General features: G+C 56.6%; 1 protein-coding gene across 2 annotated transcripts in view; it reads left to right on the forward strand.

Moving 5' to 3' along the window:
• Positions 1 to 7,976: 7,976 nt before the first annotated feature.
• Positions 7,977 to 23,092, forward strand: part of ZBTB16 (zinc finger and BTB domain containing 16) — a 57,462-nt gene continuing 42,346 nt past the window's right edge. The window contains exons 1-2 of one of the 2 annotated variants that reach the window (XM_062014206.1): positions 7,977 to 8,058; positions 8,492 to 9,836. In XM_062014206.1, the coding sequence (XP_061870190.1) occupies positions 8,563 to 9,836 (1,274 nt within the window). In that variant the 5' untranslated portion in view covers positions 7,977 to 8,058; positions 8,492 to 8,562. Of the gene's footprint in view, positions 8,059 to 8,487; positions 9,837 to 23,092 lie in introns of both variants that reach the window. The other variant, XM_062014207.1, reaches the window with a different exon arrangement.

Raw genomic sequence — 23,092 nt, forward strand, 5'->3', positions numbered from 1 at the left:
ATAATCACCATGGCAATGGCCACTTTGATATACAGAGCAACTGCTCTTCCCATGGGCAGCAGGAGCAGAAACACACCACACTCAACCTGGTGCTGGGTCTGTGCTGAGCAGCAGCAGCAGCTTCACAGTGCACCTGATCGGTTGGTGCTCACCCCTGAGCTGGAGACACACTTCCCATGGAGGGATGCAACAATGAGCACTGTTACTGCAAAACTCAACAGCTTTAAAGCCAGGGAGGATTATTCTCATCACCTCAACTGAACTGGGGAGCAGCACTGGTGAAGCATTTCACCTGCCAGTGAATGCAGAACAACTTGGTGCCTGAAATAAAGACCTTTATTTTCAGGGGCTCATGAACTTTGTTTTGTGTCACAGCTGACAGTGCACAGTACAGTATGCAAAGCCAGGTCCTGAGCAAGAAGGTGCTCACTCAGAGGATGTGTGACCAAAGACTGAGCCCCCTCAGCTGGGCATGGGGAGCACTTGGAGATCAGCACTGCTTCCACTCTGGAAGGAAAGTTTTGAAGTCAGGGCCTTCCCACTTGAAAGACTGTACGAAGTAACCCCCCTTGTTCTGTGCTGTCACAGCATCTGCTGAGGAGCTGACTGGGAGTTAAACCACCTTCTCTGTTTCCAAAGTGGTGAGTCATTTTGTGCCCCTGCCATCTGATCTGCCCCTGGGGTGAAGCTCTCCCCAGCCTAGATGGTCACTTTAACCTCCCTTTTGTCAGCCTCTTTAGAGGCAGCAAGCTCTGCTTTAGCCAGCAGTGTTGGTCCAGGTGCTGCTGTGCACACCCTGTGTGTCACTGGTGTGAGAAGTATAATGAGTCAGGTGCCCTGGGGGGAAGATGCTTGGGTCCTGCATCCCCACAGGAGGCTCAAGGCAGTGAAATTGCTGCCTCCCTGTGTGGAGAAAAGGAGCAGAAAATGAGCCAACAGAGCCCAGACCCTCAGAGGTTCTGAGCTCCTGTCTGCTTTGAGGCTTTCCCATTTTCCCCCCCGTTCCATCTCACCCTCCATTGAGATAATTACTGTTTTCATGAGTTGCAAATTATTTCTTTTCCCCCTCCTTGCAGGGATGTTTCCAAAATGTGCCCCTTCTAAAGCCTCTGGGGCTGGAGTCCCTTCTCAAAGCCATTTCCGTCTGTGAATCCAGGAGCAGGCTCCCTTTGTGCAACACCAACAGGAATCTGGTGATGCCACATCACTTCTGTAGCCAGAGCAGTGGCACAAACACTCTGACACTGAACATTTAACAGTACAAGTGGCAGAGGGAAATGGAATGCTGGACCACTTGTAGTGGAACTGGTACTTCCCAGCCTAGGGATGAAGTACCTGAAGCAGCAGAGGAGGAGAGGCACAGACTATGTTTCAAAAGGGACTTTATACCTTGAGGGGAGCCAGAGGGATTTTGGCAGGGGCCGCATGCCTGGTGACAGCAGGACTGTGCTGTCCCCTCGCATCCTCAGCTGCTCGTGGGAACACATGGGAACCTCTGGCCAACTCTTACCCAGGAGGGGCTTTGCCAGGAGTGTTTACTTTCATTCTTGGAAGGCCGATCGAGCTGTTCCCATGGGGAATGTGGTGTGGCTGGAGCTGGACTGTGCCAAGCTCCCTCCAGCCTTGTCCAAGGGCACTGTCAATCCTTCAAGAGCCACCTTCCTGCCCGTCCCCACACCGACCCCATCCCGTGCAGAGACCGTGTCCGTGGGACTCGGCGATGGACGCTGTGACTGAGCTGGGATGTGCCCATCTCTCCTGACCTTCGTGAGGGATTCATAACAATCTCCCCTGAGAAGGGCACTTTGCAAACTGTCTTGATGCACAAATGTTATCTGAGGCTTCAGTCACTGAGGAATCTGTGACCAGATAAGATACCGGGGGTTTATTGTACCTTCTGGCAATTATTAAGACAATAACATCAGTTAATATCTAACCTTGAACCTAGACTGCAATGTTTGTCCTCAGACTTCACTCTGACTCTCTCATATGTTCTGGAGTCGTGTGGTTTAGAGGAGTGTTAGGAGTGATGGCAGAGATCAAGAGGAATTTAATCTCAGGCTAAGACACCTTTGTTGTGCAGCTAGATCTTGGAAACAAGATCTGTAGCATGTGTGATTCAGACACTAGATTTTTCTCGTCCTGGGGTGGGGGGGGGGGGGAAATAAAAGGAAAGACCACCCCATTTTGGCAGAAGCTTCCTCAGCTGTGAAGGCAATTTGTGTGAATATTTATTGCTCAGATAAGTTAGAGGAGGGTGGGGAGGGAGAGCGTGGGGTTTTGTTTGCATTGTCAAAACCAGTAACATGCTTTCTATGCGCACAGAGGCACACATGTATATCTACATCTCCCTTTGGAAAGGGGAACAGATGAGTCATGCAACTGGAAACAGGACCTGGAGCTCTGCCCTCCCTAGAGAAGGAAGATGAACTTTGGGGTTGAAGGTGTTTGCTGGTGATGGGGATTCAGGGTTTGGCTTGCGCCTTCCAGTAAACGAGCCGGAGTATCGCAGAGGTATGAGCAGTGGCTGCTTTCTAGGGGGTAAACCAATGCCACTTGTGCTCCTCAGTGATTTTTCAGGTTTTTAAACTCCAGCCTTGTTCTGAGGCTGTTAAAAACCGTCCCGTTTCAAGGCAGGAGGAGGTTTAAGTGACATGATAATGATACGCTAATCTGATGCTCTGGAGAGCGAGGGATGGGTGTTCAACTCGCCCAAAATTCCTGTTAGTGTCTAAACTTCGGTGTGCTCCTTCTGGACGAGGGACATCCCCATGCATGGAGTAATTTGTCCCCCCCCATAGTCACTTTGCTGAGGCCCCAGTGTAGATTCTGCTCTATTTAAGAGCCTTTTTTTTTCCCAGAGATGAACTTTACCGAGCACGCATGTTGCCGCCTCGGCACCGTACGGTTGGGGCTGACATTTACAGCCTCGGCACATCTCCCTCTCCTTGTCCCATGCAGGATGTCAAATATTTTAGGTTAAGAGAAGGGGGAAAGAGGAAAAAGGACGACATGGTAAATTAAACAAAGACAATCCCCCTCCTGCTTATTAGGACTTGAAAAGTTGCTGCCTCTGGCTTCAGCCGTGTTGAATACGTACAAAGGGTAACGCTAAAAATAGGTTCTGTACAAATGATTAGGTCATAGCCTGCTAGAGGGAGACATTTTTATTTAATTACGGAGCCGGCAGCGTGTTGCTGGCCGGGGGGGGGGGGGCGGGGGGAAGGCATAAACACAGCGGCTCGCAGCCCGGCTGTAAAGTTTGTGCTCCTTCGCTGAGTCACTGTGGCTGAATTCCCTTTTGTGTGGGGGATTTAAGGGAGGAATGTGGGGAGGCTGGCCCGGGCTGCCACCCTCCTGAGTCACAGCTCCACTCGCAGCCTCTGCAGGCTCAGGGCCCTAAGCTACTAATTAGCCTCCTTGTCTTAGGGGCTGTGCAGCATCTGTAAGCGGGACAAAGCAGGAGGAACGAGGGGGAGGACACAGCACCCATCTCTCAGGGTCCCTCGTGCATCCCAGAGCAATGGAAACTGCTCCGGGGGTGTCAGGGCAGATTGATTCGGGTGTCCCACAGCAGTGCAAGTGTCTGGCTGCGAGATGCTGCTTGTAGGAGCAAAGCTGTGGCTCAGAGCAGTGATTTTTGTCATGCTGTAAGGATTTCAGTGTCCCCCCACTTGTTGCTTGGATTCCATATCCCTTCAAGAAGCCCGGCTGAAAGAGAAAGAGGAAAAGGAAGGGTTTTGAGGGAGGGAAGGTGCAGGTCACACTCAGCCTCGTGTGTGCAGCAGTCCCTGTCAGCCTGGCAGAGCTGTGCACGGTTGACACTGATCCTGGAGCTGCTGCATGTGATCCAGTGCTGGTCGGGTCCTTCGCTGAGCCAGGGCTGGTAGACTGAAGGGACATGGGGAAGGATGGACAGGGATTTCTTCCACATGTTCATATGATGCTTCACACTGGGCTTGTTAGCTCCATCTGAACTCTTGGGCTCTACATCCAGCTTCAGTTGCAGCGATGCCCCTGCAGCAGCTCACTGGGGCTTCGCTTGGAACACAGACAACTCAGAGAAGCACAGAGCTGCTCTGCTGCATCCCACCGCCCCACACCACAGCCCCCAACCAGCTGCATCCTCGCAGTGACTCTCAGGTTCCCTTTGTGTGGCGAGCAGGGCACAATAAAGGGCCTGTTCCCAGCTCCCCTGTGCCGTCACAATGCACTTGGGTCCAGGATCTGGATGGATCCTGGTGCTAATCAATGGGTTTCACAGGGAGCTTAAGGCACTGTGGCTGAGCAGCCTTCCAGGAGCCTGCCAGGGCTCTTCCCTCCCCCTTACAAACAGCTTTGTGCATTTAGAGGTTGGTTTGGTTTTTTTTGCACAGTGTTTCATAACCCAGGCCTGCACCAGCAGGACTGAAAACCTTCCAAATTACCCCAAAAGTGAAACAAAAGCATTCCTGGGAAAACATGAGTTGCCCCGTAGAAGGTTCCTGCCCCCTCACCCTGTGCACACCATGAGTGTGCATCAGCCGGCTCTCCAAAGCAGTGGTGAGAAGAGGTCTGGGGGCAGCCAGATTTGGGGTCCAGCAAGCTGGAGAACAGGGAGCTGTTTCGCTACATCCTTCTCTGAGCTGGCAAGCAGTGGGTGATGAGCCTAATGCTGCTGGAGGAGTGTGGGCGATGGAGAAGGGCACTTTTTTTCCTCCTGAGAGGCAGAAAGGTGAGGCTGCCTGCGTGCTGGTTTTAGGGGAGACAGGTAGGAGCTGCATGGGAGGAGTCTTCCTCCCCTGCTGTTGGCACAGGATGGATGATGCTGAGGGACCTTTTTGCTGAAGTTGTCTCCCAGGATGTGTTTTTTGTGGGCTAAGCATCACAAACAAGGCCTTTCCTTTCGTATTGTAATTTTGGAGACTTCCCTGTTTTCTTCTTGCTCTCTGTGAGCTTATCTGGTCCTGCTGCAGCAGCCTGAGGCTGCCCTGGCCATCCCTCCTCAAAATACACAGAGGCCGTGACTCTGCCCTGTCCCTACTGCCTGCAGCTGCTCTTCCCACAGGCCTGCTGAGCCTCACCAGGCTTGGGAAAGCAAAAGTTCACCCCTCCCCATCCAAAATAAAGGGCTGGGGGTTACGAAGGGTTCCCTGGGAAGGATGCCCCTGCTCCTCCTGGTCCTTTGACAGAAAGACCTTCCTGAAGTCTCCCGAGCTTAATGCTGGAGGTTAATAATAATCACACCAGGCAGCACATCATTGCCCCCGTATCTGGTTGAGAGATTTACAACTGAAACTCGTGGCGGAGGAAGAAATTGCCTCAATCACTCGGAGTAATGGCACATGGAGAGGCACTTGGGCGTGACTGCTATTTAACACAAGAGCCCAGCTTGGCTTCATTTAACGTGCCGGTTCCTTTCTAATAAACACGTTACTCTACAAGGTGGGGATTAAGATCAGAAAAGTCAATAAATTGGAAACTGATGGGGAGAGATGGGAGGGAAATGGAAGGTACTGGGGGGGAGCAACAGGCCATTAACTCCCATGCCAGGGTGCAGGGAAATGACCCCACAGGCCATGGCTGTGGCATCTCTGTGGGAGCAGCTCCTGCTCTGCCAGGTACCTCCTGTCCTGTAGCTGCCAGGCTCACCGTGTGCCTATGGGTCCAATGCCTGCACCTGGGAGATGGTTTTTCTTTTCTCCAGGGCACTCAGACAACTGATTACTTTCTCTTCTCCTCTTTGGCTTGTCAATGCATGCAGAGCTTTCTGTTCCAGAGGGAGGCACCTGACATGAGGCTCTGAAGGGAAGGGTTGGAGTTGCTTTAGGACTTCTCCTGACCAGCACGTGGGGGGCATTGCTGCAGGAGAGGGAGTTTGTGCTTGAGGTTGTGGACAAGAGTTTTGTGCTGCTTTTCCCCATTTTGTGCATGTCATGACCACTCTGCCTACTTGCTAGCAAGGGATCTCCCGGCTTTGTGTGTGCACAGGCATGTGGGGGACTAAGAGCTTTGGAGGAAACAGGGCTCAGGTACAGGTAAAGCCAGTGTGGGCTGGCCAGGGACGTCAGGAGAAAGGCCTCCATGGTGTCTGGGGCAGCTCTGTGGCTTCCGGGGCTTCCTTTGGTGCAGCCTGCTCAGAAGCAGAGCTGAGCGAGGGAGGAAAGCCCCGAGTGCAGGGGGAGTGCTTCTGGCTCGTGGAAAAATGCTCTGGCCAGAGCCATCTGATGAGTTCTCCCGTCTCGCTTTGCCTCTGAAAGCAAGACGACCTTCCTATTCCAACTCTCCATGCTCCAGGGAGATCTCCAAAGGCATCAGCATGCTGTGCCTGCCATGCCAAGGCAGTGTCCCACCATAATGAAGCAGGGAGGGACTCGGGCATGTGGCTGTGCAGGGCAGGCAGGGTTCTACCACCCAGGTCCAGCCTGTGGGGAGAGCAGCTGCAGGAGACTGGTCTCTTAAACAACTCAGTAGCTTTTACTGTATGTATTAGAGGAGCAACAAAAAGCGCAATGCACCAGTTGACGGGAAGGGCTGGGGGGTTAATTTTGAGGATGCTGCCTGGGAATTTAGCCGTGGGATTTCCATTATTGCTAATGGGACTCACGCAGCTTAATTTCATGCGAGCTACACTAAAAACATACCCCTACCTGTCTGCAAGATTCCAGTCCTGAAATCGAGCCTTTTAAAAGTTAGAGGAGGGTAAACAAGCACCTGAAACCACACTGTCCCTGCTCCCCTCCTCTTCCCATCAGTCGGGTTCAAAAGTCAGGGGGGGAGGAAGGTGAGTGGTTTCAGGCAATGAGGAAAACCATCCTGTGGGCACCTAGGCTGCCTGTGCTCAGTGTTTGCTCTCTGCCAATTGCTACAGCAGGGCTATAACACCCAACCCCCCCAAAAAGACAGGTAGCCAATGCCTTGCCCTTGCATGTGGTGCCGCCGGTGCTGCAGCCCTGGCAAACCTGAGCAGTGCCGCCTTCCACTGCGAGGCCTCCATTGTGTGGCTGCTCTCGTTAAGCGGCTGCTCTCATCTGCTCCCCGAGTACATTAAATCCCATTATAATTATAAACACACTTCCCCATAACGTGCTCCTTAGATTACATTTGCGCTGCTTTACCCCAAGGGTGTCTTTGTGCTAATACCCTCCATAGCTGCTGGTGTGGCTGCGGAGGCCGTGCCGGCTGCGGTGTGCCACGGGCAGTGCCAGGGAGGGAGAGCTCTGTGCTGCTGCCACTGCGCCGTCCCCTCAGGTGATGTGGGTCTCTGGCAGTGTTTGTGCTTCCCTGCTTGGCGATGCTCCCCCGACGTGGGGCCCTGTGCACCCCTGTGCTGCCTGTTTCGGTGTCGCTGCTGACATTACAGAGCCGCTGTGTTTCCTGGGCCCTTCTCTGCCCTTCCAGTCGCTGGGCCCTCCGCTGCCCAGCCCTGGGGACCCCATCTGTGAGCGGTGCCAGCAGCAAGAACTGCTACTGGTATTACTAGGCAGTGCAAAACAATCTTGAACGAGGCATCATGGGCTTGGTGTGCCCGCAAAGCCTCTCCGCCACAATCCACCTCCCAACCTGAAACTCGCCTTTTCAGCCCGATTCTTTGCCTCCTTCCCCTCCTGAATCCGGGCACCCGCCCCCTCGTCCGGGCGCGGGCTGACCCGGGGCTGGTTTCCTCCAGCGCTGGGCGGTTTGGGGCTGGGAGGCGTCGCACGTGTGTTGGGGAAGGACGGTGCGTGCGTCCCCGCCGGTCTCGTTCGTGTGTCTCGCAGGGGTGAGGCGGTGCGCGCGGCCCGTCGGGGCGGCCGGCTCGGTGCCGGGTCCGCTCGCTCCGATCCCGCCGCCCCCCCCGGCCGCCCCCGTGTCCCGGTGCGGGGCGGGGCCGGGGGGGGGCGCCCGCGCGCCAGCTGTGGCGTGCGGCGCGGGGGGGCCGCGGGCGGCGCGGGGCGGCGCGGGGGGGCTGTGGGCGGCCTGACGCGCGCGGGGCGGCCCGTGGGCCGGCGCGCCGGTGATTTGCTGCGCGGCGCGGCGAGCGGCGGCGGCGGCGATGAGAGCGGGCAGTGCGAACTGCCGGAGCAGCCGCCGGCCGCCGTGAGTGCGGGAGGGGGGCGGGCGGCCGCGCAGCCCCGGGGCACCCCCCCCTTGCCGCGCACCCGCCGGGCGCTCCCCGCGAACCCTCTCCGACCCCCGTCCGCGCCCCGCTAGCGGCGGGGACCGGGCTCCGGCGGCTCCCGCCGCGCACCTGATGAGGCGGGACGGGGCGCGGCGGAGCCGGGGCTGGGCGGGCGGGCGGCGGCGGGGGACGCGCCCCCTTCCCCGGGCGGCAGCGGCGGCGACGCGGCTCCGCCGAGGTCGGCGCAGAAACTTTTCGGCGAGTCGCTGCCGGGCTGTGGACTAACCTATCTCTCTCTTTCCCCCGTCCTCCTCTTTTCCCCCCCTTTCTCTCTCTTTTCCCCTTACCTCCCCTTTGCTCGCTCCTCTCCGCTCCTCTTTCCCCCGCTCCGCCTTTTGTTTTCGCAGATAGTCGGCACACAAAGCTGGTCCCAGATTTGAGCGGCGGCGAGGCACCCTGATGAGCCAGCCCTGGGCAGCGCCATGGATTTGACTAAGATGGGCACGATCCAGCTGCAGAACCCCTGCCACCCCAGCGGGCTGCTGCACAAAGCCAACCAGATGCGCCTGGCGGGGACGCTGTGCGACGTGGTCATCATGGTGGACAGCCAGGAGTTCCACGCGCACCGGACCGTGCTGGCTTGCACCAGCAAGATGTTTGAGATCCTCTTCCACCGAAACAGCCAGCATTACACCCTGGACTTCCTCTCACCAAAGACCTTCCAGCAGATACTGGAGTACGCGTACACCGCCACCCTGCAAGCCAAGGTCGAGGACCTGGATGACCTGCTCTACGCTGCCGAGATCCTGGAGATCGAGTACTTGGAGGAGCAGTGCCTGAAGATCCTGGAGACCATCCAGGCCTCCGAGGACAACGATGCCGAGGTCACCATGGCTGACGGAGGCACCGCCACGGCTGAGGAAGAGGAGGAGAGGAAGTCAAGGTATATGAAGGGCCTCTTCGTCTCCAAGGCCACCGGCGAGGAGAGCGGTTATGCCGGTGCCAGCGGCCAGAGCCTGCCAGGGGCCGCGGCGGAGCAGAGCCCATCCGCCTCGGCTTCCTTCGGCCCCTTGTCCGCCATGAGCCCCACCAAGGCGGCAGTGGACAGCCTGATGACCATCGGGCAGTCGCTGCTGCAGGGTGCCCTGCCACCCGCCTCCCCCGAGGACTCACGGCCCGCCACCCGCCGTGCCCCTGGCCTCGCCGAGGTCAAAACCGAAGCGATGCAGGTGGACGACACCTGCAGCCGTGACAGCCCCAGGACGGCCGAGCCCGGAGCCTCTGGCGGGGAGAAGCCCGATGAGAAGGGCAAGGAAGGGCCCGGCACCCCGACCCGCAGCAGCGTCATCACCAGCGCCCGTGAACTGCACTACACCCGCGAGGAGGGCACCGAGCCGCCCCCCGAGCCCGGCCAGGGGCTGCCGCTGGGGCCAGAGCCATCGGCAGCTGCCACCGCCACTGCCCAAGTGGAGAAGCCCCTGGGCATCTACTCCCTGCTGCCGAACCACAAGACTGAGCCAGTGCTCGGCGTGCCACCCGCCGTGGCGTCCGCCCTGCACGTGCAGCCAGCCCTGGCTGTCTCCATGGACTTCAGCGCCTATGGGGGGCTGCTGCCCCAGGGCTTCATCCAGCGGGAGCTCTTCAGCAAGCTGGGGGAGCTGGCGGCCGGCATGAAGACGGAGAGCAGAGCCCTGGGCGAGCAGTGCAGCGTGTGCGGGGCAGAGCTGCCGGACAACGAGACCCTGGAGCAGCACAGGTGAGTGCCGAAGCCGCGCCGCCGCGTTCTGCGCCGGGAAGGGTCTCAGGGGAGGGTTTTGCATCGAGTGCTGTGTGTGACTGTGCAAAGTTCCTGCTGCGTACCCCAAAACTAGGACATGGAGTGGTGTCCACTGAGGGTTGGTTGTTGTAACTTTTCTAGGGCTGGTAGCTATGCCAGAAGGTTCCTTCCAGTGAGTGTCAGTTCAGGGATACAGCCCAGACGGGACTCGGGCCGTAGGTGTTTCCTGCTCGTGTAAAAGCCACTAGGTTTCCCTGACTGGCATCTGCTGAACAACTCAGGGTTGCCACCCTTTGAGTTTAGGGCTGTTGTGGGGTCAGGCAGCCCTCGCCCACTCTCAGCCAAGATGTGATCCTGCGCCAGCATTCAGTGAGAGGGAGAGACCTGTGGGATCCCTGTGCCTGGCCACAGTGATGATACTGGGGATGACTGCATTGGATGCCTTGCTGGCTCGGTAGTTTTGTGCTGCTCAGCTTCCCAGCGTATGAAATACTTGCACTTTGCACAGAGTGGTATGTAGGTGAGGCTGGGGCAGGCACAGAGGGGTCGTGCCGCTCACTGCAGAGCCACGGGTCTGTCCCGTTGGGGCTGCCTTTGGGGCTGATCCTCCCGCTATGGCCGATGCGATTTCGGGGCTCTCTTTGCTCAGGGTGAGGAGGATCTTTGTGCTCATGCCTAGCCCTGTGCTTCAGGGAGCTGCTGTGGGGTGGGACTGAGGTGGTTGTTACCACACGTGAGTTTGGTCCCTGTTTACTGACTCCCAATTGCGGGAGCGAGGTCCAGAGCTTCTTCCCTGCTTTGACCAGAGAACAGTCACCTTAATTACCATGCCTGAATCAGCACCGCTGGTCGATCCCCTCGGCTCTGGGTGAACCCCCGGCGCGGATGCAGCCCCGCAGCAGGGCTGCCTGGGGGAAGGCAGCACCGGCACGGCGCTGGAGCTGCTCACAGCCTCCCTGGGCTGCACACCATGTCAGGTTTTTAACGCATCAACAGGTTAATTAGTCCTGATGCACATAACGTGCTTGGGGGACCGTGGCTATGTCCGTGCGTGCTGGTGGCAGTGGAGCCAGTGCTGCCAGCACTCCCACTGCCTGCACCGGAGCGGTGCGGGATGTGCCAGAGCTGGTGTCGGGTGCCAGGGAGCAGCTCCCCGCACCGCCAGCCCAGGAGCGTTCTCTGCGTGGGGCAGCAGCAGCAGTGCCGGGGCTCTTGGTCCCACACAGGTCTGGGCAGCAGCTCTGGGAGCAGCCTGAGAGCAGCCCTGGCCCCCCGGAGGGGTTCCCCAGCTCTGTGTGAGCACACAGCCGCTTCCTGCTTTGTTCCCCTGTGTGGCAAGCGGCAGAGCTGGGGCTGGTGTTGCTTGGTGTGCCCCAAGCTGCCTCGGTGCGGCTCTTCGCCGGCCGTGTGGTGATGCAGACCGAACGTCACTGGAGGAGAGCTGCAGTGAAGGCTCAGAGAGAATTTTAACGTGCCTTTCTGCCACGGTCTCGAGCATCTCTCTTTTTTTCCCCTCTGAGTGTGAGAGCAGTGGCTGCTGTGGCCACAGGAGAGGGCAAACGCCGGGGCTGCCCAGCCGCTCCTGCTGCTGGCCAGGGGTCTGTGAGGTCGGATCCTTCCTGGCACAATGGGGAGCGGGGATAGGGTTGCCTGTCCAAAGCAGCAGCCTGTATTTCACGGTGTCTTCCCGAGCTCGGCTCATTTTGACAACCACTGCTGTGACTGTAGTTTATTTATTCATCATTCACGATGCTTATCAGGAGGCTGGATCCATGCCCTGCTCTGGGGGGCTAGCCAGCCTGGCTGGGGCAGGGACCTCTGGGCCGTCCCTGGCACAAGAAGCCTCGAAGGCACTTGCCGAAGCCAGCAACAAACTCCCTTTGCCTGTTCTTGCCTTCAGACAGATTACCTGGCACTGGCAAACTTTGCAGGGCGAGCCAAATCCTCTGAGCCATTTTTAAACTGATCTGTAAGACCATCCATGTTGAAAGGTATTGGGCAACAGTCAAATGAACTCACTCTTCTCCTGCCCTCGGTCTAAATCTGAGGTGGTTTGTGTGTAGATGGGGGTCTCATGTGGCTTTTTTATAGTGTTTGCTCTCTAAGACGTTGTGACAGTTACCATTTTGGGAGGATTTGTGGGATCCTATTGTATTCACAAGAGCTGTTAAACAGCACCCAGGCTAGATTGAGATCTGTAACTCTCTGCTGGAGCAGTTCTGGTGGTGGTGGCAGCCGGCTCTAGGCTCCTCTTTGCATCGGTGCCTGGTGTAGAGGTGGTCCAGGGGGACCCGTGCCGGCGTCCTGGCACCAGCTCCTGGGCTGGCTGGCCGAAGGCGCAGGATATGCCGGGGGCTTTCACTGACCTCATTCTGCTGCGCGTGTGCTGCTGTGGTTTTGCTTTCCGACCCTGCAGCGAGCGCGGAGGTGCCCAGAGCGGAGGTGCCCCGGCTGCCGGGGAGGGGCCCCTCTGGCGCTCGGCTGCCCCGGGGCGATGGAGCCCGAGCTCATCCGGAGCTGCCACAGCGCTCAGCGAGGAGCTGGATGAGCCAGCGTGTGCCGCGCCTGTTTACATTGACAAGCGAGTGTGTGCATATGGCAGGTCTGTTTGTTTACACGCACATGCCTATATCAGTGTAAATATATATGTTTATAGTCGCGGAGCCTTCTGAGCGTCACTCCCGTCTTCATTACTGTGGGCAACGCACGCAGGGAAAAGGAGAGCAGAGGGCCGAGCTGGCTTCTGGCCGAGCTCCAACTGGCCCCAGGTGATGGAGGATGCCCCAGGGAGGGTCGTGTGCTCCAGCCCCGTCCGGCAGCGTGATTCTGCGGTGTCGCGGCACAGGCGAGCCAGGGCGCTGAGCTGTGACCTTTTGGTGGCTGCAAGCCTCAGTGCTGACTCCAATCGGGGTCCTCGGGTCCCGAAACCCGCTGATGGCTGCGCGATCCTGTCTCTCTCTCCCGTACTGAGCTTATGATTTTGACTAATTGAGTCTATATTGAGTCGGCAACTCTTTAATTTTTTTTATAAAAGATTTCCTTCTAGGTTCAGCAAAGTTCAAACTTAATCTAATGTTTGTATTGATCGTTGCTTCTAATTGCAGACAAAAAAAACCCCATAGTTCACCAGCCCTTTTTGGGCTGGTTTGTACGAACAAAAACCCTCCTGAGCTGTGCTGCGAGTGCCGTGCTGACTCGCCAGCTGAGCCACGGAGTCGTTTCCCACCGGGAAGTTAAATACCTTAAAACTCTTAGGGAAGATATGCTTTCAGGTGTTCAGTGTTGAGAGCAACAGGGAAGACTGACAGTGGGGATGTGACTCAGTGGAGTTCATTAGCAGCGTGGCTGAGCATCCAAACCCCAACACTGCCCTGCTGATGGCGTTTGCCACATGCCTCTGTGCGAGGTGGAGAGGCTCTACTGCAAAATGAGAGCGCTTTGCAGTGATGGCGAGCCCTCCTGGCTGGAAGGTGCCTGTCCTGGTTGTTGTGCAAGGGAACACACCTTGGGGAAAGCTGCTGCTCTGACTTTCAGATCTGAGTTTGGCATTTTGAGGTGTTGTGCCTGAGCTGTCACCTAAAAGACACGTGTGCCAGTGGAATATGCTTATGGTGGGAGTAAGGAGGTTCACTCTTCCACCTTGCATCGGTCTCTTCTCTCCAGTAATGAATGATAGGACAAGAGGGAATAGCCTCAAGTTGCACCAGGGGAGGATTATGTTGGAGATGAGGAAGAACGTTTTCACTGAGAGGGTTAAGCATTGGAACAGGATGCCCAGGGAGATGGTGGAGTCTCCATCCCTGGAGGTATTGAAAAGAGGCACAGATGAAGTGCTGAGGGACATGGTTTGGTGGTGGGCTTGGCAATGTGAGGTGAGGGGTCAGACTCGCTGATCTTAAAGGTCTTTTCCAACTGAAATGGTTCCATGATTGTTGGCTGCTGACCAGCCACAATTCCCCAAAGGACAGAGTTTTGCCCTCTTTTCCCGTTTCTGAAGCACAGGGGAGCAGCAGATCTGTTTGCTTCCAGCAGTGCTGACATGCAGGGCCAGCCATTGGTACTCCCACCAGTCCTGCTCGGGGAAGCCACCACTTCCATGGGGATGCAGATCCCACCAGTGCCCATGATCTGTGGTCCCGCTGGCTGCACGGAGCTGTGACCTGTAGCAAGTTTTGAGTAGCCACATAGGGAAGTATTCCAGCCTTTGGCCCTCTGTTTGCGGCTCTCACCTTCATTCATCTCCTCCTGGATTAGCTGAGCGTTGTACTACTAATGCCATTAGGCACGTTGGCACAGCTCGCCGTGTCACAGTGAGGAACAGATGCAGCGTACCATTAAGGCAATAAACGTGATGAATCGGATCCCCGGCGCTCTGCGAGATGTTGCTCATGTTAATTTTGGGAGCCTGATACAGTAGCTGTGTTTTATTTTATGTTAAAGCATCGGGCAATTTATGTCCCGGGGCAACTGAAACTGTAACAGAAACCCAGGAGAAATGGAAAACGAGGGGGAAGGGAAGCGAAAAACAACGCCAGGCCAGCAGCCCCCCGAACTCTGCCCGTGATTACTTCCAGAGTCCGAAGACCACTTGGCAGCTCTTGTTTCTTGCTGATGGGGCCTTATTAGTGGCACCTGGCATCATAAGGGGCTAATGGAAACCAGCGTTCCCCGGCCGCTGCCGCGCGGGGCGAGGAAGCTCTTATTAGCTTTATGGGCAGGGGGACGTGCCCCACTCAGGAAATGAATGTTGCAGCCAAGGTCCGCGGCGCTGACCCCGAGCGTGTAACCTGTGAGCGCCGGCGGAGACCCCGCGCAGGATGCTTGGGATTTCGGGGGCTCTCTGGTTCTTGTCATGGGCAGAGGGGGAATACGGCTTGGTATGCTGCAGCCTTGAACTTTTGATTTATTCGGTGGGGCACTTAACCGTTTCCATGCTCTGCTTCCAGGGCAGAGGGGGAAAAGCCCCCTCGGGCTTCCGCATTGTGCCGTCAGTTGCTGCGTGTCGTTTTGGGTCGTACAGGCGATGCGTTTCAAAGCAGAACTCTGAGATTCCCATCAGAAAGCAACAGTCTTCAGTTGTTTCAGACTGTATCTGCTGTGTCTTTCCCTCCCTGGCAGCGAGGGGCAGTGGGGATGCTGCGTGCACCCACGTCCGTGGGCATTGCTCGTGTCCCAGGGACAGCGTGAGTGGATCTGAGGGCTGGGATCCCCCATGGTGGATCTCCCATGGCTGCAGGGCTGGGACCCCATAAAACCTGCCTGAGGGAGGGTGCTGGGGGTGGCTTTTCCCCAAAGCGTGCTCGCTGCACGCAGCTCGGAGCCGTTCCATGAGCTTTGCGGAGCCTTTTAGGTTCTTGCTATAACTCACAGAGCAATTTTGGTTAAAAATTCAGGACCTTCAGACAGCATGTGTTTGATTTGGGGCTGGCACTACGGATTGTCTTGTCTTTTCCCCATGACAGTGGTGCAGAGCAGGCCGGGAAGCTCGTGACAGAGCATCCCTGCAGCCTTCCCCGCGATGCCGGCCCTTTGGTTACACCAGTGCGTAAATCTGTTTTCCTTGGGTGGAGTAAAATGATCTGCATTTTCCTTTTTGCTCACAATTAGCAAGATTTTTCTTTGCTGCCCTCCCTCCTCCCTCTCACCACTCCCCCCCCCCCAGCCCCTCCATTGACAGCTTCAAGAGAAGGCCTTAAATGAGTAATTACTAAATATTTCCCGGCAGCCAAACACGGGGCCATGGCATCTCCTGTTGCAAAAGTGAAAAATATTTCTGTTTGCAGTTAATTTTAGTGGCAGGCAGATCATGTTAACTGGGTGTAATTGCTTCCAGATATGGCAGAGGGTTTTGTGTGTTGGGATGAAGGGTCTGGTAAGTGCTCACTTCCTGTGTAAATTAGCCTATTCCATTCATTCCTCCTCACCCGGCAGTCCTGGCTTGTGTCACTCTGCCTACAAGGGGTTTTTCACCCCCCCTGGCTCAGGCGTTAGGCAGCTCTGTGCTTTCTGCTGGGATTTAGTCCTCTGGACATCGCTCCCTTGGTTGCTATCACAGGTGGGCACTGGGCATCTTCTCGGGCCTCCTTGGGTTTGCTGGGGGTCGGCTGGCTCTCCAGCCCCAGCAGCAGCCGTGTGATGGGTGCCAGCTGGAACAGGCAGGGTGGCACATAGGGAAACTCAAGTGGAATTGATTCATGTAACAGAGAAAGGTTTATGCAGCCTTTTGGATAAATGCAAACGAGGCAGGCGAAGCTGCATGGGTTAGACAGCCTGTGATATGTGCTTAGGAGCTTCCAGCGTAGTGCTGACAGCCTCTCTCATCCCCAGGCTTGAGCCTGGCTGCAGAGACCTGCAGCTGGTTCAGGAGCATCACGTGTGTATCTGTTCTGGATAATCTTTATCTCGGCCGAAGCGTGTCCGAGACGCTCGGTATTGCCTTCCAACACCAGTTTGCACTCACGGTGTGTTAGATAACTCCTGCAGCTGCTGCCGTGGGGAGCAGCCGCCACCTCAGCACGTGCTTTTGCAAGTAGAGGTGGACTCCTCATCCTGACACAGCTGCTCGGTGGCTGTGCAGCAGGAGGAGAGCACCGCCGCAGGATCTGTGCTGCGGGCGCGCAGCTCCGCGCTCTGGCCGGGGGCCAGGGCCGCCCGTATCATTTTCGCTGTAGTGTTCTTAACTGATTTTAAGTAGATTATGGTTGGATACGCGCCCCGCTGTGCGGGTTTAGTTTTCCACCGGGCCTTCGCCCGTCTTGTTGCTGTTTTATTGGCGCGTTGTTTAGCAAACAAGTCGGCGGCGACGTGCAATTGAGGAAACACTTCACGGCGGAGGCGCGAGCGCGGCGAGGCCAGTGTCGAGCCTCCGCCTGAGCCGCCCGCCATAAATCGGCGTTAAACACCCTGCTTTGTTGCCGGTGTCAGCGCGGGAGACGGGCTGTTTATCTGCGTGTATCAGCCGGGCTGATAACCCCGTGCTCTGTTTAGTGCCGTACAGGGAGCGCTGGCTGCGCGGCGCAGGCGGGGTGCCGGGGGCTGAGCTGAGGATGCCAGTGCCTGTGCTGCCCCGATGACGCCTTGCACACCGTGGAGGGGATCTATGCAACCCCCCTCCCCCTGCAAAAGGCAACTTCGCTGGCCTGCAAGCGCAGTTGTGGTGGGGAGGACGCCTGTTTTCACCTTGGTGACCTATAAAGAAGGCAGATGTCAACCCAGCGGAAAGACAAAGAGAAACTAAACAAAAAGCCCCAAACCCCAGGCCGTTCCCATCGCTGTCGCGCTCGCCGGGCCACGGAGCACACCACAGCCCCACGGCAGATGGACACAGGGCCCCTGCCCACACCGCGGCTGGGAGGCCACGGGGCTCCCGTTTCCACGTGAAATAACCGTGTGACACCAGCAGGTCTGGGCAGGTTGGGCTGCAGGAAGGTGTCTGTGAGGGCTCAGAGCGGGCTTGGCTGTCGGTGAGAGCCCGTGTTGGTTTTTCAGTCACTCCTAGGGCTGTTTCTAAAGGCACTATGCAATCATATTGTCCGTACAGAAAAACCCACGTGCTCCTCCAGCAGCCGGGATGGAGCTGCAAAGTGCTTTTCCCCTCTTGCCCACTGAGTTTGGGGAGGGTGCTTTACCCCTTGTCGCTTTCCCTCGTTCTTTTCTCTACACAGTATTTATAGTAAATCATATTAGAAAGAAGCGCTGAGGAGGAAGCGTGATTCATCCTCCTTGAAACCGGCACTGACATAAACGAAGGCAAAGCGCTTACTATGAAGTTTTTTATTATGGTATTTAGGGACAGGTCGTACTAATTTCAGCTTTCACAGACTAAACCCGTGAAGGCTGCGACTCTACGAAATTTGATTTTAACCTCAGCACCGGCTGCACGTTAGTAAAAAAATCCAGGCAAACCCGAGGCCGGTGTTCTTGGAAGTGTGGCAGCATGCGGCTTTCGGGACAGCTCATGGGTTTACAGATTTTACTGCATGTCTTGGCTCAGGCCCTTTCTCTTTTTGGGGCTTTACCGAGACTTCCTCTGGCATGGGAGCAGGGATGGCTGCAAGCTGCGTCATCCTGATAGCTGGGGAGCAGCACAGGTCCAGAACGAGATGCTTGAGTTGTTACAGGAAAGGGTTGTGTGACAGGGACAAGCCAGAGGGGATGCTCAGTGCAGAGAGACCCAGCACACACCTCCCAAAGCACGCAGGCCGGGGCTTGGGGCTGGCGGCGAGCGCCGATGACAGGTATCTTATCTGCAGCTGGGCACGCGCTGCGGTCGCAGCCTGCTGCACGAGGCACTCGAGACGCCTTTGCGTGGGAGAGATAAGGCGCAGGCATTGTGCAACGCCCGTGCCTCGCCGGCCCCCCTCGCCCCGTGCCAGCGCGGCCCCAGCGCACCATCCCGGCGCTGCGGTGGGCTGAAGGGCGCGGATGATGCCGGTGCATGGCTGGGGCAGGTTCTCTCTGCCGACACGTGCGGTGTGGCCTGGTCAGAGCGTGGCAGACTGCGCCCCGGGGCCTCTTTCTGTGAAACGGCGCTCGGAACCGAAACTCTCTGTGCCTCCCTACGGGCTGTTCTCATATTTTTACCAGTAACGCAGCAATTTCCTCTTCTCTTTCTTCCTTCCCCCTCCCCATTCGTAGAAAATATCCCGAGTGCTGCGGGAGGGAGGGAGGGTGCTTCTGCGAAGGAGAGCAGTGGCCAGAGGCGTGTGCGGTGCGCAGAGCCTCTTTGGGCAGCCCTGTGCACCCTGCCCTCGCCTTTCAGAGGCTGCCCGGTGTCGCTGGGAGCTCAGGCAGCGGGTGCTCGGAGTTCAGCTCACGTGTGCCCTGCACATGGGTTCCCTTGCACAGGAACCGGCCGGGTGTGGTGAAACCAGCAGAGAAACCTCTTTCAGAAAAACTCTGACTTGGATGAAAACCTTTCCCGTGGAACAGAAAGTGAAAAGGAGTGGTTGAGTTTGTTTCCTCTTGCCCTCAGAGAGAGGGATGGGGAAATGCCATTCTGGCTTTGTCACCCCTTCCCCTAACCTTTTGTTACCCTGGTTGAGGGGCAGCATTTTGTTGGGGTTTTGGGAGGGGATTTAGGGCTTTTGCGTTTCTGAGGGCTGCCTGGAAGCCTTCATGTAGGACAGAGGCTGTGGGAAGTGGGTGCTGCTGTGGAAACTGGGCCACTGGCAGCTCCCAGCCTGCAGGGTGCCATGTCAGTGGTACCTAAGGCCTGGAAAGCATGGGGGCTGTCCCACGGGATGCCCCAGCCCTCCCCACAGCCCTGCCCTCTGGAGCTGGGGAGGAGCACCAGGATCTTGGGATGCAGAGGCAATAACTTGTATTGATTCCTGGCTTATCTGACCCTTTAGCTGGAGGCGACTCTTCCCTCAGCGTCTGACCAAATGTAACTTAAAGCAGCCCAGAAATGTACATCATCATCCCCTTGCATTAATTAGGGCTGCCCAATGCATTATTTAGCAGGGTGGGAGCTGCTGCGGGCTGCCCTGGAGCCGGTGCCATAGCCAGGCCATGTGTGGGTGGGGGGAGTGAAGGGCTCTGGTAGGATGTGTTGTGGATGTGGAGAACCTCTCTGTAGGTGCCTGAGGACATGGGTCCACAGTGCTGCTCTGGCTTGTCAGACTGTGTCTGAGCTGAGAGGAGGGTTCACATCGGACCTCACTCTTCAGAGAGGTCTTGTCCCAGCTGGATGAGTCCAGGATGGGTACTCCTCGATGTGCCCATCCAGAAGAAGATGGCAAAAAAAAGGGACTCGGGTAACTGTGGGCAGAGCAGGGGATCCCCTGCAAAGGAGGAGGGATGGGCATCTCACAGGGATGATGCTTGGGATGATGCTCCCCTCCTCCTCACCCTGTAGCACAAGTGACGCGTGGTAGGGTCTGCTGTGCCGGCCAAGTGCCAAAGGTTCAGCTGCTGCCGGCGTGGGCAGCAGCACCACATCCTCCTCTGGCTCTGGCTGGAGATGGAAAGCAACTTCCTAATTAGCACCTTTGTTGCTAAGTGAAGGAAGCGGCCGTGCGTGGCCGAAGCTTCCCGTTAGTGATCTGTGCGTTGGAGAGGGGGCTGCCCCACGCTGCCACCCCACTCTGTGCCCTGCAGACATAGGCACCACCGTGCTAGACCAGCATCATGAGCCACAGCCAGGAGGCAAACGCCATTTGCTTTCCTCTTCTCCCCCGGCTTCGTCTGCCTGGGCGTTTGATGCCACCCGCAAGTACGGTTGGTGGGGGCTGATAAGGATCGCTGACCTAGAGCGAGCGGTGAGGGCTTTCTTCCTGCCGAAATTAAAGGAAGCCCTTGTTGCATTGTGATTGTGTGGCCAGACTGGGGGTGTCCTGGGTGGGATGTGCCTGGCTGCCAGTCCCCGTGCAGTGACGTCTTGCGTGGATGTGCCACGAGTGGGAGTTGTGACCCTCGGCGCTCTTGTGGAGGAGCATTTCCCGTCCCTGGTGCCAAACGCGCTCCGCAGGGCCGAGTGTCTTTGGCTTTGATGTGGTGCAGCGATTTTCCACCTGAGCGAGGGGATGGGGCACGCAGGGGTTCTTGTGCGCCATGGTGCCGTGCTGTGAGCCGCCACGGGAGGGGATGCTCGTGGCGCTGTGCCCGCGCTCCCCTGTGTGCCGGGCACCGTCCCCTCCTGCAGGTGACATTTGGAGGGATTCTGGTTCCTCCTCGCAGGGTGTAACACGAAGCAAACGTGTCTTTGTACAGGCTCCTTTGTGCTGCGACGGCTCACGCGGAAACCACGTTTCCCGCATAAGCAAGCGGAGAAATGACAGCGAGAGGCCGGGCAGAGGCAGACAAAGGGCTTCCCGGGGCAGCTGCAGCCCCACTCCTGGGGCTGGTCTTCCCTGTGATGTCCTCATGACTCCCTGCATCCCCCCTGTGATACCCTGGTCCCCTCAGAGTGCTGAGCCTTGGCTCCACCATGGTGCTGTGCTCCCCCGCTGCAGTGTCCCAGTGCACGGTGGGACCACTCCACGGTGGCCAGTGCCACTGGAGCTGGGCAACCAGAGGGCACTGGTTTTGCTCTGTCAGGCCATGGTACCTGGGTGGCAGCAGCAATGGCGGGGGCTGTTGCAGGATGCTGTTTGTGTCAGGATGCCTTCCCCCCTCTCTCTTACAGCTGACTCATGGCCAGGCACATATTGGACGTGTGGGGGTTTTTTCCTCCTTTACGTACAGTGCCTTAATTCTTGCTTCAGTCTGCAGCCGCTCGTTTTTCCTGCGGTAGGGTTGTTGTCACTGTTATTAACTAATGAGCTGATCCTTTTGCTGCTTGTAAATAACTGTATATTTCCTTCAGCGCGAGTTTTTCTTAGCACAGCTCTTGAAAGTCGTTGAAGGCCTGAATTTGCTGTTCTTTCTCACAAATGGTGTGGATCACCATACTTTCTGTTAGGAGGATTTGAGCTGCTGAATCATGGGAGGCGGGTAGTGGGAAATGTTTGCATACATGATGTTGGAGGAAAGAAAGGCTACTTTCAAAGCTGCTGCTGCAGGGGGCTGGGATGCTCTTTCCCCTCTCACTGTGATGTTGTGTGGAGCTTGTGGAACGGAACGTGTCTTGGTTCCTGGTGTTGGCCAGTGTGGCTTTCACCTGTTGTGACGCTGCTGAGGCAGCTCCTCTGCTATGCTTTGCTCTGCAGTGCTTGTATCTTCAATTACCTTTGGTCACTTCTCATACAGCATTGGCTCCGTGCTGGTAGGGTCAGATGTGGGTTAGCTGCGAGTGTCACTGTGTTAAAAGCAATCATCATATCGCCTTCGGAGGGAAGGTAACAATGGATGCTAATGCCAGCCTCCAGTTTAGAAATGGCATCCCTCCCCCCTCCTCTGGAATGAATAAATCATGGGCTTGGCTGGTCCTGGTCTTTCAGCCCAACTAATGGCAGCTCCTGCTTGTCCAGATGCCGCAGCTGCTCGTGCTCCAGGTACCAGCCCCTCTCTGTGTCCAGGGGATTTCCCACTGGGCTTTGGCAGTGCTCATTAAACAGAGCCCTGTTTGGATGGCCAGAGCCCTTTGATTCTTGCTGCATCATCCTGTCTCCACGTCCCGGGGTCGGGTTTTATTATTTTATAGGTGCTGTAATGCTCAGACCGTGTCATGTGGCAGTGGCCAGCACGGCCTCCCTGCCATCCTCCTCCTCCTCAGAGGGATGCTCCTTGCACCAAATACAGAGCCGATGGATGACTGGAGCACATGGGGGTCTCTTGGCCAGAATGACCTGTGTTTAGGTGTGTGTTTTGCAAAATAGATAATATTTGGGCTAAAGATTAGTGATTTTCCCACCATTAGTGTGTGTTGCTGATCACGTTCCTCTGTTGGGCATACACTTGTGCCTTTCTGTTAGTAAATAATGCGGGGGAAATGAGGGGAGGAAAAAGCAACATGTCTGTGCCTTAAGCATTGGGTGTTTCTGACCCTCTCAGCCTTGCTCCCAGGTGGCAGGGCAGCCTTTAGGAGATGAGCAGAGCGCCAAAGCTCTGTCAGGCTGGATGCAAACCCAGCCACCAGCACTCTGGGCACAGCTCGGACTCAATAGCAAAAGCACAGACTGAGGAGAGGGAGCTGGGAGTCGTTTTCACCCAACAAATTATTGCTCTTGCAAGAGCAGATTTGAAATCTATTTAACTTTTCAGTGTCCCATACCCCTTCAAACGTTTCAAGTGTGTTCCCACTGATGGGTTACCTTTTCCTTCCCCTCAGGCTATAATTAGCGTCCTTTACACAGAATTGCCTTAGAATTGGATTTGAAGAAGATAAGAATCAAATTACCAGTATTTATCTTGTAAATTCTAAAAGATCTACTGAGAGGCACTGTATAAAGAGGATTTTGAACATTTTGTGCTTGGAAAGTGTAAAGCTCCCATCCTTGCCAGGATCCCCCCAAGAGTCGCATCTGGAGGTGCTGGGAGGGAGGGAACGGCTCCTTCCCATGCCCAAACTTGGGTGGCAGGCTGGGAGGGCAGCTTGCTGGCCGAATGCATGCAGGGATGAATGGATGTCACCTGATGGATGGTGGCTTGTGTCCGTCAGTCCAGGCAGATGTGCAGTGCAATGGTCTGGAAGCCCCAGTGCCTCCGGGAGGGTGGTGGCCTCTTGGTCTTGCTCCAGGGCTGCAGAGGCCAAATGGGGACAAGCATCCCCTCTGCCCCGAGGGGCATTGCAGGGTAGGAGGGTCATCTCAGGCTGGGCACAGGTAGAGCAGGCTGCCTTTAGGTCTTTGTGG

This window comes from Colius striatus, chromosome 23 (assembly GCF_028858725.1).
Source record: "Colius striatus isolate bColStr4 chromosome 23, bColStr4.1.hap1, whole genome shotgun sequence".
NCBI classification, from domain to species: Eukaryota; Metazoa; Chordata; class Aves; order Coliiformes; family Coliidae; genus Colius; species Colius striatus.